The sequence below is a fragment of the Scomber scombrus genome, chromosome 6 (genome assembly GCF_963691925.1).
Source record: "Scomber scombrus chromosome 6, fScoSco1.1, whole genome shotgun sequence".
NCBI lineage: Eukaryota > Metazoa > Chordata > Actinopteri > Scombriformes > Scombridae > Scomber > Scomber scombrus.
The window spans coordinates 17,230,453-17,246,516 of NC_084975.1; the positions used below are offsets into that span (position 1 = coordinate 17,230,453).

Below are 16,064 nucleotides of genomic sequence, written 5' to 3' on the forward strand. Positions count from 1 at the left end.
TCCTCCTTTCTTCCAGCACTACTGCCAGTTGCTGAAGGAACTGGTTGTGCCTCCAGGTGTTGTGTCCTTGGATGAGGCTGGTCTTGCAGCAAGTAAGTACTGTATGTGCTGGTGTTTGGCAAATGAGACATGATGGGTCTATCCCAAGTGACTGGTTCACATTCTTGGGACTGGGAAGAACATCATAAATGGCTCTGATGATGTGGCTAAGTCTGCCTCCTTCCATTTCCCAGAGATCCTTCTGGCAAGGTTCCTGTGTACGTAAGGTTTTCTGATCTTGTCCTTTGGCCCCGTTTTGGTCGGGAGACAATATTTCCATGCTTGAGAAGGGATTTTGTCTGCTGCACTACCTTGGATGCGTTCCACTTTCTGCCTGCTGCCACTCTGGAAGCTGCCACCCATATTGTGGCATCTTGAGTTTCTGTCAGGGTCATGTCTAGCCTTACCTTGGAGAATTTGTTGAGCTAGTGATAGGCAGTCCCAGGGCCCCGTTCCCCGACAAGCCGATATTGCTCAGGCATCATAGGAGTCCAAGCCATTTCTTGACTTATGTACTGACAGTTCTCTCCAGCTTCTTGACTTTGGTGATGGTCATACATTGTCAGAAGCCACATTTTAACTGTACCTGAAGTAAGGCCTTGTCTACATTAGCAAGGCCTTTGATGATTTCTTCTTTCAACTGCTTGCCCTGGTCTCAGTCCTTAACGCTTGCATTTTACCATCATCCTAAGCTTTTGACTGGTTTCTCTGATAATATAACAATAATGTAATATATACAGTAATATAATAAATGATATCACTGACTGGAACCTTTTTGTTGCATAATAAGTGTTTTTCCTTTTAGAACTTCTGCCAACAGTACTTTTGTACCTAAGCTCCAGCTTTAATGCAATACATTTACTTAGAATTAAGTAATTTTATACTGTGGCAATGCTATGTTTACTTGAGTAAAAGAGGATTAATATGTTTTCCACCACTGACAATTGCACGGTTAGCATGGAGTTAGAGAAATAAATTACTACTTTCCATCATAAATAAGAAGGCTAAATCAACATTTACTCTTGCACAAATTGTGTCTATTGTAAACATTTCTGTGTTGTTCACTTACATTTGATTTACTTTTTAATCATGAAAACAGTTTTTCTCTAATGAATGGTTTTGTTTCTGTCTGTTCCTCAGGTTACCTTCACAAAGAGGAAGTTTGGCCTGATGAAAAAGGCCTATGAGCTGAGCGTACTATGTGACTGTGAGATTGCCCTCATCATTTTCAACAGCTCTAACAAATTGTTCCAGTACGCCAGTACAGACATGGACAAAGTGTTGCTGAAATATACAGAGTACAACGAGCCCCATGAGAGCAGAACCAACTCTGACATTGTAGAGGTGAGTGACTGTTGCTTTCTTATTTTGTGAGGGGAAACATTCACATCATACCATTTCCCTCACTGTGATCAATTATTTTCTCTTCTTTGTAATTTATTACAAAAAAAACTGTCATTCAAATATATGAAATTTAGGCTAAATTAATTATTTTAATGCTGGAATTCAAACCATGAAATGTTCTTATTCAATAAAAAACATTAGCCTTTGTTACTGGAAATGCTGCAGTGGTAATGTTTCAGACATACGAAAGTGAGGGACAAGTAACAGTTTCCTTTTAGTCTCCATTCAGATAGGGCATAGGAGGTCTGCACTCTCTGATAAGTTCAGCTTCTCATGTGCCGCATTAACTGACGCGGAAAACCTATCTCTGCACACACAGTAGCTGCTGACCACCGGGATGACCCTGTTTCCCATAGATACTGTATTGTACCTGTAGGGCTCGTTTCTCTAGTTATTTCTTAATGACAGAACATTTAAATATTGCTGTAGTATCTTGTGAAAATACAGTGTTGGGTACATTCCATACTGCTCTATAAAACTCAATAAGCACTTGGGTGTTGTGGCAGCTACTGCCTGCCCAGTGACTAGTGGAAGAGTATGCTACTTGTTATGCCAGCATACAAAATTGTCAGCCAAAAGTGTAAAAGCCAAAGTAAATGAGAATGATTACGAAAACTTCCTGTTCCAAACATCGTTCACTGGCACATGCGTGGTTTCTTAGCTTATTCAATATCTGATTTAAGAGGGTGGTATGTTCATTCTGACTAAATGATAGCATATACAATGTATGCAATGTCTATTGATAGGATTGTGACACCACTAGTATAGTACAGATTCATTTTATAGCTATTATTTTAAATAGGGTCTATTTCAAATAACAGCAGTAAAAAGAATGGGATTAGATTATTTTATCTGTTCTTGGATGTTTTTATTAGACAACACATATTGCTGTGTGGCAATCACAATGATTTTACTGCCACCTGTCCACTGATACGTAGACTTTTTTTTCATTACTGCTGCCCCATTAAGAGATATTAAAAAATATACGTGAGAATGTACATTTTCAAGAATCCTAGCTTTAGTAAAGACTGTCTCTTGGAGAAATTAGAGAAATTACATGCAGCATAAAGGAGTCAGCTGTGGCCCATTATCTTTTATTCATGCTGCTGCTGCTTGTGAATTACCTGCTTGGCAGAGCTGCAGAAGAGTGCTCTGGCATCTAGTAGACTCACGCAGTCACTCCTCCATCAGGGGCCCTCTGAGCAGAGCAGGGGCTCACCTGCATAAAAAATACATGGATACATTCCTTACTTATGTAACAGTGACCACAAATTTGTTTTTGCCGTGACTCTGGAAGCCTTCTTATTTTAAGCAAGACTTTGCTGCAAACACAACACCACCCCTCATTTAGAATCGTTATGGGGTTATTCATTGCCGATCAGTTTGGCCATGCCCCTCAGGCTGTTATATCACATATATATGTGATGTATGTTTGTGTTGACAGCATGGTGTAATTGGAATGTACATCCTGCATAATGTAGCACTAGTGGTCACATGCTAATTTCCCACTTAGCCCTTCTGGCTACTCTGAAGAAGCTTCCCTGCTACACAAAAGGCTGTTGTCCCCGTTCACTCGGCCAGCATCTTTGCAGATATGTACAAAACCCCTTCTGCCTGCTGGCTACGTGATCAAGGCTCAGAAGTGAATAAGCAGAGCAGAAGCAACCAATCTAGTCCACTTCACAGCATCACCACACAACCTCACTATTCACTTGGCTTGAGAGCCAGTGTCAGAGGTGGTTGATAATTTGTTGGAGCTTTGATTTTATCATTTGATAAGAGAAATCTTGTTTTGCTGACTGCCTTTTCAGCCTTTGCACATCTCAGCTATACTGGTCTACACTACATGGAGGAGCTGATGCATTTGTAATGATGGGGAAGAATCCACCCCTCCCCCATTTATCTAGAGAAATGAGCCTCACATGAGGACACTTACTCTGGACACTTATCTAAATTTTTAAATTGTGTTAAACCAATCTTTGCCATGCAAACAATCATGTGCTCATTTGTTCGAGTTTGGGAGGCCAGCAAACCCTCTCCCACTTTTCATTGGGAAGCTCGTTCCGTGTGAGAAACTAAATCAAAGGTCACATTCCTGCTCAGTAGTACCATCTGTAGATAAAGGTTGAGCTGTGCAGTGTGGGAGAACAGTCTCCATGTTTTCCACAGATGGATGCATGCCTGGGCCACAGTTTGATAACCCAGTGGAGGGCTATGGACTTTGTCTCAAACTTGGCTCGTAGTCCAAAGCAGAGCAGTAGGCTCAAATTTTTCCTTTATGTGTGTGTGTATTTGTGTTATGGTGTGTGTATGTGTCTGTGTGTGTCGGTGGTCTTAACCTTACCAACACTCCAGGCGACAAATGGAGCTGTTGTATGAAATCTCTCTCTTTATGTATACACCTGTGTGTGTCACACAAACATTTGTAAACTATATTAAGGTGGAATTTAATTGTTTTAAGGCCTCTTTTCATTTTTTAAATTACTTTATAAGTGAATACATAGTGTATTTTGTGCCAGTACTGTACAAATCAAAACAAATTCTATTTGGAAGTAATTTTATGTAGTTGTGTTATTTTGAAAAGAAGCGGCGCATTCATGACTGAAAGTTTAATGGTGTTGTTTCTATTGTGTTTCTTATTGAATTCTGTTTATACCACAAATGAAAATGCTGCAGTTAGTCATTACATTAATCTAATGATATTTACTCTTCCTCCCACCCTAGTGAAGCTAATGAAATTTTGCTCATGCTCCACTATAACCTCACACCATTCTGCTGCAGACAGAAAGACCCCTGTCTCCAGGAGAAGCCTTGAAATCAGATAGTAACTTAACAGGCACCTTTCAGCATGTATCTGCCCTCTCTTTGAGCATTTCAATACAATTAAGGTATATAGTTTAGATTCGGATTAATAAAGTTTGCAGGAACACGGAATCGACATTGAGTTAACATTTAATTGTAATCTTATAAAATCAGGGCTGTGAATTGGTTTAAAGGGACCAGCGTGTAGGATTTAGTGGCATCTAGTGATGAGGTTACAGACTGCAACTTACTGAATAACCCTCCCCCAACCCTTCCAAGCAAGTTTTGACTTTTCTCGTTAATGAGTGTGCCATAATCAACAATACGGTAAAACCTTAAGTTAAATTATGACACAAAAGACAAAAACATCCATATAGGCCACATACAAGAACATTTTAAAGATATTTGTCCGTTATTCACAACAAGGGCTTACGAATTATGTATGGATCCCATTTTGAAAACACTGCTTTCAGTAAATCATTTAAAACATATTGCACTGGGAGGAAATGTCAAAACGGACACTACAGTGCATCAAACAAAAAAGGTATATTATATCAAAATGCCATCCACATGAAACATCCACATCAACGTTATAATTTTGGAAAGTGACTGATGTATTTATTTGTATTCATTTATTTTAATTTTGCTCCTCTCACACCATGGTAAATTGTTAGCGAATCTGTGCTAATAACGTGTGTTACTGCTGCAGCGGTGCACTTTTACACACCTCACTTTAACATCTGCTGCGGGTTAGTTTGGTCAGTATTGACTGAAACATCATAGCAACTAGTGTCTGAAATACTTCTGATCAACACACTGAATCACCCACCTGTGAACTCTTCTGGTTTTCAATTTATTTCTCCTTACAACGTACAGCAATAACAGCTCATCATTAGCTGCAGACACAGCTGGAGTGTGCAGTGTGTGCTTGAAACCGCTGTTTACAGGACGCTCGTTATCGTGCCTAAGGTTGCCGACCCCTGATGTAGAAGAAAATATGTTGGATGCGAACTCTGAGAAAGCACGAAAGGCCATCTTTAGAGCCAGTGTTTGGTTTGTCCTTTCTAGGCTACTGTAGGAACATGGCGGTGCAACATGGTGGGCTTCTTGCAAGATGACCTGCTCTATTTGTAGATCGAAAAAGCTTATTCTAAGGTGATGAAGAAACACAACATCTCTTATTTCCAGGTGATTAAACGTGAATGAAAACATACTTATGATTATATTCCTTTTTATACCTATTTTTCTGCCAATACATCTCCCAAAATCTTGAACACTGGTCCTTTAATCCAATTCGAGAATGTAATTTTAATCAAATAACAATGCCATGTAATTGTAAATAACAGGACTTCACTAAATGCAAAGAATTGACTTAACTCTGCTTTTTTGCCAGTCTTTTGCCCTGATGATTTGTGAAAGTAAACAACCTCGGGATCATTCATATGGAAATTCTACTTATCTTCCTCATGATAAAGACGGGTGGCCACTGTTAATGTGACCTGGGAGAAGCAGACAATTCCTTCTCTATTCATGAAGGAACAGTCTGCCTTTCACAAGACCACTACAGTGAGAGGAAATGGGCATAAAATTATCATTAAGTTTCATTTCATGATCACTATCAACATTTGTCATAAATGGGGCTGTATTAATCATTCAATAAGATATGTAAATTTTGACCATTACAGAATGTCAGGCCCTGCATACATTTCTTCAGCTGAATCATACTTTGCTTCTTACTGATTATTTTGTAACTGACTTTAACCACTGCCCTTTGCAGATCTTACTGTCACAAAAGCTATTTATGTATTTATCACAACTAAGGATTCAATTTGTGATGCCTCATAATTTGTAGGTCTGATTTACTTTTTGGAGGCAGTCAATGAATAAAAGTGTATTTTTTAATGACTTAGTGAAGCTCATTTCTATTACCAGCTATGGAATGATTTCCTTAAAGAGCTTTGGGCTGAATGGGCACCAGAAGTTTAAGACAGGGGATGTTTATGTTGTCAATCAAGGGCTCAGCAGTGATTAAGACTCATTTTTATCTTAATGAATGCAAATCGGCACATCTGCTATGGTGGGCTAGCTGTCCAGACTCTTCAATTAGCATGATTGATCAATTATCCTCCTGCTGGTAGCTCTAGAAATGGAGGCTGCGGAACATGGGGGGGGGGATGGGCTAGCAAGAAAGATGAAAGAGCATAAGAAAAAAAAAATCCAAATCTTTCACATTCTTTATTTGAGTTGAATAATGGCACCTCATTTAACTCAAGAAAGGGCTCTAGTTTTAACACACATCTCTTAAATAGACAGTGATGTAGTATTATTGAAAAAAACTGTCATTTTATCTTTGAACCGTTATTTTACTTTTTGACAAACATAATTATTTCCAGGTTGGTACCCAAAAGGCCAGTTAGAGATCAGATCAGATCCCCAGATAAAAATAGTATTTCACCAACTAACTTAATTCATTTTTTTAGAAGGTTATACAGTGCTGAACTTGTAATTATGATGATAATTTATTAATTATCTAATAATTATGATTATTAGATATTCCCATTCTGATACATCAACTTTACATGAACAAAACACAATTTACATCTTGAAAGTGTGTCTGAGTTTTTGATCAGAATTTCTGATCAAGTATTCCTTTGAGAAATGATCTTCAGCAATGCAAATATACTGGCAGTACTGTAGTATAGTGTGCAGCTTGTTTGTGTTGGTTTTAACATGTTTGAAGCCCGAGAACTTGAATATCAAAGCACACTGGTGAGACTAAGCCAACTACCAAAGGTAGGTTGTTCTGAGTTTGCATTTATAATTGTGACAAAAAATACATAAAAGGACGGTCAAATGAAGTTACCATGTTCTCATAGAGTATTACATATACTTCAGCTAGTATACACTAGTTATCAAAGCAATATAGTATTTGAAACTGTGCAGCTCATTTTTAATAATTAGGAAAACTAATACAAACATGGATTTGTCAAAATAGGCATGTTTTTTTCTGTCATTTATAATACAGAAATTAAACCAACAACGCTGCTTGTTTAATTTCTGTATGGCATAAACATCTTAACTTGAACTTATATCACATTACGTTATTGCTGCTTGGTAATATGCCACACACTTTTCACACAGCTAAATTACCACAAAAAAGTCAATGTTTTTTGCTTATTGTTCTTTCAGTTGGATGTTGTATAAAATAAAATTACTTTTACAAAAATTTTAAAAAGTATTTTTCTCCTGCATGAAATATTAAATGACATCTTAGAAAAGTGTGTGACTCTTGTATATTCTTCTACTGTACATGTGTAACTTAAAGAACTTAGAGTGTTTTATTTGTTGGGAAAACAAGTAAACCAGTGCAACATTTATTAATTTCATGAAAGATTTTAGGTTGTAAATCCTGTTTAATTAGATTTGATGAGATCAACAGTAAATGTTTTACATTAGATGTCTTGTATTAAATGAGTGGATGTCTAGGGGCACTCTGGTGGCCTAATGATTAAGGCACGTTAAACATAGCCACAGCATCCACGGTTCATCTCCTGGCTGGAGGCCCCCCCCCCCCCCCCCCCCCCCCCCCCCCCCCCAGCTCCCCATCCCCAGCTACCCGTCCCCACACTGCCAGTCAAATAAAAGCAAAAAGCCTGAAAAAAAGACTGAATGTCTATAATATAGGTTTGATATGTATTATTAGTAATTCATTAGTATTCTAGTTGTTAGTTTTGTCTTAATGCAGTTTGATGTATTTCTAATCTTTTTTTGTCCTGGTTGTCCATGTGTTAAGACACTAGAAGTTGTTTTGTCTCTGCAGCTGTCACATGCATCTGAAGCTATTTTCTGATGTGTTTGTCTGTATATTCTAAAGAAACTGACATCACTGTTGCCAAAAACATGAACAGCATTACTTCCTTTGCAGCAGGGTATTTTCCTCTTCTGGGGGCCACCTTACTTTGTGGTAATATCTAGGGGCAAAATCTAAATGAGGCTACTGCTCAGTTTGTCTATATAATATATTAGGAGGGTAACAGTGTTAAAAAAAAGTCTGTTTGTGAAGTTTAGAGAAGTATGTCTTTTGAGTTTAGATTTTCTCTTCCTTCAGCCTTCCTTCTCATCTATAAATCAGCTGCACTGACCTGGTCTGTACTGTGCTGCTGTGTCTGGCTATTATCTTAAATATCCAATGAACACAGAAGAGCTGACAATGCTTATATCCATAAGGTAATATTAAGCGAGTATTTGTATATTTCACAAACCTTTTTCAAAAACATAATTAAGGGATATGTTCACAATTTTTTAAGTGAAATCAGATGTGATCGAACAGTTCGTTGACAATTACACGGAGAGGAATATTATAGTAAGGTTTGCAGTGCATAAACAGCTCATTACAAAGGTGAATGCACATTTGAGTGTTCATTGGTGCAAAAACCATAGACACTGGTCTATAGGGATGTGGTAAAAAGTGATATGATCAGATGAGTCATCCCTCACCATACTCAAGTAGGTGAGTACATGCATGGTGTACACCAAGAGAACAGTGCAGGCTTGAATGCAGGTGGAGAAGTCAAAAACACATGACCCTCACAGTACTCTCTGACTTTTCCAGGTGTAAGTAGCCACAGTTTAGGAGGTAAAGATGGCATACTCAACTCTCAGTTGGGGTTGGTACGCGAACTGGAGAGGGTCTAAGAGTTGCTTGACCATGGGCTGGAACTGCTCAAGGACAAGTTTCTGCAGGGTCTTCATGATGTGGGAGGTCAGTGCCACCAATGTGAGCCACTGGGACATGGTGTCTTTGGCATGGTGTCTGTGGACTCTTTGAAGACTCAGGCTTCCTAGTAATGTGTTTGCACTCCCTCATGGCAGCGCCATACAGCTCTGATCAGTCTGATTGCCGCCTGTGATTGGCCACTACAACGTGATGTGGAGTGTCGTTTCTCCAAATGTTGATTTCTGGTTCACTGTAACTTTGAAAGATATCTACAGGATTTGACTTATTTGGATGGCTGAAGTTTCACATTAACCTCAGATAAAGTTTAAATTTTTTCACAGAAGGCTTGTGGATTTTTCCCCTATCACTTACATTGTAAGTGCATTTAAAAAAAGATCTTCTAATGGTCAGTATGGACAGGAGGATTCCAGTGTTCATTTGAGCACCTGACTATTGTTTTAAGACAGACTTGAAACAGCTGTTTAAATGTCCTTTAATACGTTAAGACCAAACAATTATTATTTCTTTTTTTTTTTAAATTAAGAGTTTGGTTAGTGGTCTCAAGATGAACATGCTTTTGTGTTTTATTATTTTATTCCTTTTCACAAAAAATAGTCTGCTGCCATTTTTAGAGAGGTAATATAGCAAATTAATGAAACATTTTTTTGTCTAGGGCTGATTACACTTGAGACAAGTCAGAAATGCTTACATTTTCCTGTTGTGTGACTTGTCAAATGATTAATTCTTCATGTATTATTATAGTTATTTAAGAAAGCTGAAAGTTGGTCTGTTAAAAAGTGTAAATGTTGTCTTCCTTATGGTGTAGAACAAATATAGCACATATATATTTAAAGGTTAAATTACTTCATTGTCAAGTCTCTGTAACACCATCACCTGCACCACCCGCAGCTCTTCGGCAGTTTCTCTATATTTTTCTGTCTCCCCACTACTCCATTAGCATATTGCTTTTCTCCTTTTTGATATTTCACCATTGAGCTCATAGCGGCAATGATGAGAAATCCCTTTCAAGCTAAATCAAATGTCACTTCTATTGACATAGTCTTATTGGGTTGATGTTGATTTTCCAGGTCTTTCCAATATATGTATATATGAAATTTTCTGCCAGCCCATTTTTAATATTATGTGCAGTTTTGGGCTCCTGTGATTTATTGGAGTGATATTAATATGGTTTTCCATATTTTTATTTTGACTGTAAGCCACATACAGCACTGTAGATAAGTATGATGATATTATGTTTGGGTGCTTTAGTTTTTAAATTAATGGATAGGCAGGTTCTCTGTGATGCTGCTTTGTAATGAGGAGGAGGTTGCATCCTCTCTGCGTTGCCACATGAATATGAAGCCTGTCAGTCTTCAATCTGTTATCTCTGGAGGGGATGGTAAAGTAACAGCATGGGCAAGCATTAATTTGTGTTTCTATTATCGCCTCTTCATTTGGTGCTCATATAAATTCACAATGTTGTGAAGAGGAGCTACTTCCTATTTCCTGTGTACGTGCAAAGTGTTTTGTATACCTGAAATCAAGCACTTAACATTTGGGACTATGTTTCAGACCAGGTCCAAAGGTCTACAGCTGACATGTGTTGCTCATCAAAACAAACAAACTGGCTAGCAGCACCTATTTTCAGAGTGATAGTGAAAACAAAAAGAAATCATGACAGTTTTCTGTCGTTTTATAGCCACGTCTGATCATTTTGCTACAGTTATTCACCCGCTGCTGTAAGCCACTTTGAGCCATTTTCAGAATAACGAAATAACAAGATGAAGCCTAATGATGATATTGCTTGTTATCTATTATGATATCTCTGATGGAGTAGTCTGGTGAGAGTTGTCTGAAAAGTCTTTTCAGCCTTGCCTCAGTGAGTGAAGCAGTATTAATGGTTCTGTTGCTAGCAACATGCTGGGTTTCAAAGTGCCCCTTTTTATAGGACAAGGACTTCTTTTCCTCTGGGCTTTTAGTGAAAAAGGGTCACCAGTCCTCTTTTGTAGTTTTCTGAGTGTAATGAAACAGTTGTGGTAATGTTCATACGAGTGTATCACAGACTGTTCTGTAATATGTGTCCTCTGCACTGAAACTGATATACAGTAACCGTTACCTGACTGCCAAGTAATAGCTTTTTTTTTTAAAACAGAAACATTAATTATGATTTTTTAAATTAAAATGTTCATAACCAGCAGTATCTCCCAGTCAACAGTTTTTCTTGGAATTGCTCAATGGCTTAACTCCAGTATAAAGTCGTGTTTTTCTGTGCATTTTAAATCCACCTCATATCACATCTCATTGTTTTATGATGTCTCTGCTCTCCAGTGTATGACACTTGTTACTTGGTTACTGCTAACAGATTTTTGCTTTTGACACAGGGCTTCATTGACGTCAGAGCTTCATTTTCACCTTCTTAACTATGTTGCATATGTCTCATTTCAAATTGAGGGGTCTTTATAGAGCACATAATGAAAGTAGACGGAACAACAAAAGACCATAAACCATGTTGGCTTATTATGAATATTAATTTCCATTGACACTAATGAGTTAATACTAATATACTGTATCCCCGAATAGAACTAAAAACTGTTTATTCACCAAAGAGAAAAAATAAATGATCTCTTTTTTAATGTTCTCTGTGTTTTCTACCTATTCAAAGATTTTGCACGTCTGTTTTAAAAAGATGTGAAATATCTCACTTCTATAGAGCGTTTCCTGGAACCAGTGCTTAGATGGCAGTTGTAGATGGTAGTTGTAGTTGATGGCAACTGCCATCACAACTGCTGCATTTGAATTTAATTATTTGGAGCTTCAACAACTAAACATGTCTTAACCATGACATAATTAACCCAACATGACTGCAGATAGAAAGACAAACATGAGCTGTATCCAACTTTCATACATGACAGTTTTCCTCTACAGAAGTTAATGTTTGTTCAACATGATGGACAAGACTGAACCTCCACACCAAGCAAAGCAGAGTTTGACCTGGCTCCTTAAGTTTTATTTATTTATTTATATATTTTTTCAAAATCAGTTTTTCTCAAGAAATCTGCTTATATTCATACTGACACTTCCGTCAGTTCAGAGTAGAGAAAAAGTAGGCTTTTTCATCTTCGTGAGACAGCTCCACTTGTCTCACAGAAATGAAGATGTTTGACACATCACTTGTCTCCCATTGTTCGTACTAACAGAAAAAGACAGTTTACAGTGAAGCTCTGAGGTTCAGTACATTTTTTATAGTTTGCAAACTGATGTTGTTAATGATGTTTACATAAATTAAACTTGATTATCCTTTACAATCGATGTTACATGAAAATGCTTTTTCTTTGTTTTGATAGTTTAAGCTTTTGTGATCATATTTAAGACTATCTTCTTTTTCTATATGGTAATTGTTGCTGGTTGTGAATGTGCTGCAAGGTAATGAGTAAATATTAGTACCTTATCTGCTCTTGTAACAGAGCTGGGTAAGCCACTACTAAGTCACTGATCTGGCATGTTGGCTGTAACATGCAAGACATTCTTTAACCTCAATTAATTCATTGATGTAGTACTAATCGAGATGTTACCCTTTTCAAATTGTACTTTCAATAATATTACAACTACTAGTAAATGGCAAAGAAAGAAGACAACAATATGGTGAATCCAACATTCAAATTTGGAAGTTACCGTTTCATGCATTAAAACTATTGCAACTATTCAAGCAAGCAATGTGTGTTCTTTTATAATATATTTTATATTATAAGCCAATGGATGTAGCAGCATTGCAGGGCAGAACACAAAATCAAAATAACTTTCTGTGGTAACAACGTGTTGGATGGCATACTACAATATGTAGCTTCTCAAACTGACACCCAACCATATACCTGTCTGGTATGAGCCACATGAAATAGGTCAGACACTGAGCTGACCTAATTTGGGTTTTCATTACTGTTTGAGCCACAGGTATACTAGTTATGTTAAAGATCATTAAAACCACAAGCCATGAGTCCTGTGTTTTTCTGTGACCTTGTGGGCTGAACGGCTGAAATGAGACCTTGCTTTGCTGCACAGCGGCTTCTGTGCGTTAGCTTGTGCAACAACCAGCTTGCCCTTGTGCCCCCCTCCTCCCACTGTGCGTGCTGTGTGGCCAACCCCTCCTGCCCAGGGGCGAGGACAGAGCAAAGCCTGCTGGGATGGGGGGCTGGGGGCTGGGATTTAGCTGGCACCGTGCCACCTTCCCCTGGCAGCCTGGCCTGACTGGGGGCAAAGAGGGAAGCTGCTGTGTCTCAGATTGATGAGGACAGGTCTTGGTATAGAGTGTTGCAGAACAGACGTCCTGCTGGCATACCATGCCCTCTCTGCCGCACGCCCCCCAGCCCTTCGTACTTGCCTTATCGGAACTCCTAATTGTCCTTATGAATATTTTAGAGGCGAGCAGGAATGGGAGTTCAGGGTTGGGGGTATGGTTTCAAGGGCCCTGGCAGCTAATGATCCACTCAATGACCAGAGAGAGAGAGAGGGAGAGAGACAAAGAGACAGAGTAAAATGGTCAGAAAGATTTTCAATAATGTGCATGTTAATGTTTTTGTCTGGATTGTAATATCTTCTGATCAGTTTTTAATGTGTGCCACCTTTTCTGTCTGCGGAGTGGGACAGAGTCTGCGTTCTCATTCTTTTTAATCTTTAGATAAAGATGACATTGGTTTGCCTTTATCCTCAATTTGTAGTTTAATTCCCTCTCGTCTATGACTGAAAATATGCTGTCCGCTGATTGAGACTGTTCTCTCTGACTGTGGCAGCTAATAGCTTTGTCACATCAGTCATTCACCACAGTCTCAGAGCAGAAAGCTCTGAAGGGACTGCTCGCTTCACAGCAATTGCCTCGTATCCAGTAAAATGGGTGGGCTATATTTAATTGGCAATCTATTCGGTCAAATGCAGGTAATCATTTGAAGTATACAAGATGGAATAAGACGAGTTTGCGCCCATATGTATCACTCCTTTAGATTGAGCAAGCATGACTCACTTTAGATTCATGAGCCAGTCTGACTTTGAGCTCTGGGTCCATTGTGGTCTGTCCATTGTCACTGTAATGTCAGATGGGATCCAATCTCACTATGTATATTGTTTTCCTAACAGCTGCAAGACAACAATATTAAAATAAAACGCAGACAGTTGAGTTGAGAGGTTGCCCCCTCCCACAGCTCTTCCTGTACATGAGTATCTAGACAATAGAGTGAGCAAAAGGAAGGACATGAATCCAGCCTCATATCCTGATATCAGTCAACTCAATAATGTGTAATGGTCATGAGAACAAACAAGATATGTCTGGGAGGTTCTTTATCTAATAGTCCAACTCACAACATGTGGAGGGAAATGGTAGAGAGGCTTCCTACATTACAGTAACCTAGTACTGGGCCATGGCGTACAGTGCCTGAAGACCACCATGGTGGAAGTGAAAATCTCTTAAGATGTTATATAAGAGCAGAAATATTCCTTAGCAGATAAAAGCTTTCCTATCAGCCGCCTCCCCATGCTGATTTCCTAGTGCGTTCACACTCAAAGAAGCCCTTTGATAAGCACATTAGATGGAACTGCCTGGACACAATAGTGATGTCATGAGGATTAGCACGCTACCTTGCTTAGTGTAGCAGCGGGCACAAGGGCTAATTCACAGCCCTGCAGGGCGAGGGGCTAGGACTCCCGACTGAAATGAGGTGAGGGGAGGCAGCTGCACAACAAGCAGTTAAATTATAGTTTCTATGTACTTTAGACTGGAAGGCTGGAATAAACACAACATACATTAAACTTTCATGATGTCTCCACTTTTGGAACATTTTCCTGCTGTATTGCCATTACATTAGAAACTGTGTTGCTGTTGAGGGGCCTGTAATCAGAACTGTGGTGCACCAGTCATAGGTCAGGTGGTGCTCTACCACTGGTGAAAGCTACTGTAAGTATAGCCTTTTGCTGTGATTCTGGCACACTGGAGAAGACTATAGAAATAGCCTCTTCATGCCTTCCTTTCAGCCATCTCCCCCACAATTTTGAAGCTCAGCTTTTATACCTAACCACTATCTTTCTCCTTTTCACCCTGCCTTCAATTCACGTACACTACTGTACAGTACATGAATAAGTTAAATGCAGAAAGCGCTCTTGACACGAGAGAGGGAGAACATCACAGTCAAATGGTTTTCCAAGACACACAGCAGAGTAAATTGCATGGACCCATTCCACTAAAAGTACTTCTCAAGGAACAGGTGATGTAGGTGGCTTATGCAATGGTTTTAGATTTATTTTTATCCATGGAGTAGTGTTTGCTTCAGTTAAAAAAAAAAAAAGATGTGTGTATGACGCAAAGTTTTAATGTAGGATCCAAAAATGGACATAATGTAGGCATGTTTTAAAATAATGGAACATTCAAAAGTGCTGTCATATATATATATATTGATTATAACAACAGATCTTAAGTGTTCGTTGTCAAGAATGACATTAAATAGTAGGTTTGTAAGGTTGCCTTTTTTGTGCTGTATCTTTCTGTACTGGACATACTGCAATTATTGTACTGAATGTTCCCCATGGTTACAGCTAGGTTAATAGTCAGAGCTCAGGTGGAGATGACAGATAGATGTTTTCTTCAGGACTTGAAGCTTCAAGGCCCTCTGCAATAGAAACTGCTTTTTAAAGAGAAGTTGAAGTATTACACAGGCAAACTCACGGACACACATGCATGAATACACACATGGACACATGGACAATAGTGCCCAGTTGGTTTGACGTCAGCCACTCACAGTCTCATTTTTATTTGAAGGGCCAAATTTCTATCAATACAGGTTTGGACTGCTGTGAGAAAATAGCAGCTGGCCTTGTTCCCACTCATCTTTGTGTGCCTCTCAGGGCCTTGTGAATAGATTACACAAGTTCCCTTGTCTATATGCTCTGCAGCCCCCCTCACACAACACACAGTCCATATCTTTCATCAGAAATGCTACTGAAAATCCCAACCTCAGTTGCATTCACATTCAGCCAACTTCACTTTACAAAGTACACCCCCCACAGCTTGATCCAACATTTTAGAGGTTTTTTGAAACTGCCTTTAACAAGCTATTGATGATGT

General features: G+C 38.8%; 1 protein-coding gene across 6 annotated transcripts in view; it reads left to right on the forward strand.

Moving 5' to 3' along the window:
• Positions 1-16,064, forward strand: part of mef2aa (myocyte enhancer factor 2aa) — a 61,891-nt gene that overhangs the window by 26,883 nt on the left and 18,944 nt on the right. For all 6 annotated transcript variants that reach the window (XM_062420213.1, XM_062420217.1, XM_062420214.1 and 3 more), the window contains one exon: positions 1,180-1,383. In XM_062420213.1, the coding sequence (XP_062276197.1) occupies positions 1,180-1,383 (204 nt within the window). The remainder of the gene's footprint in view (positions 1-1,179; positions 1,384-16,064) is intronic.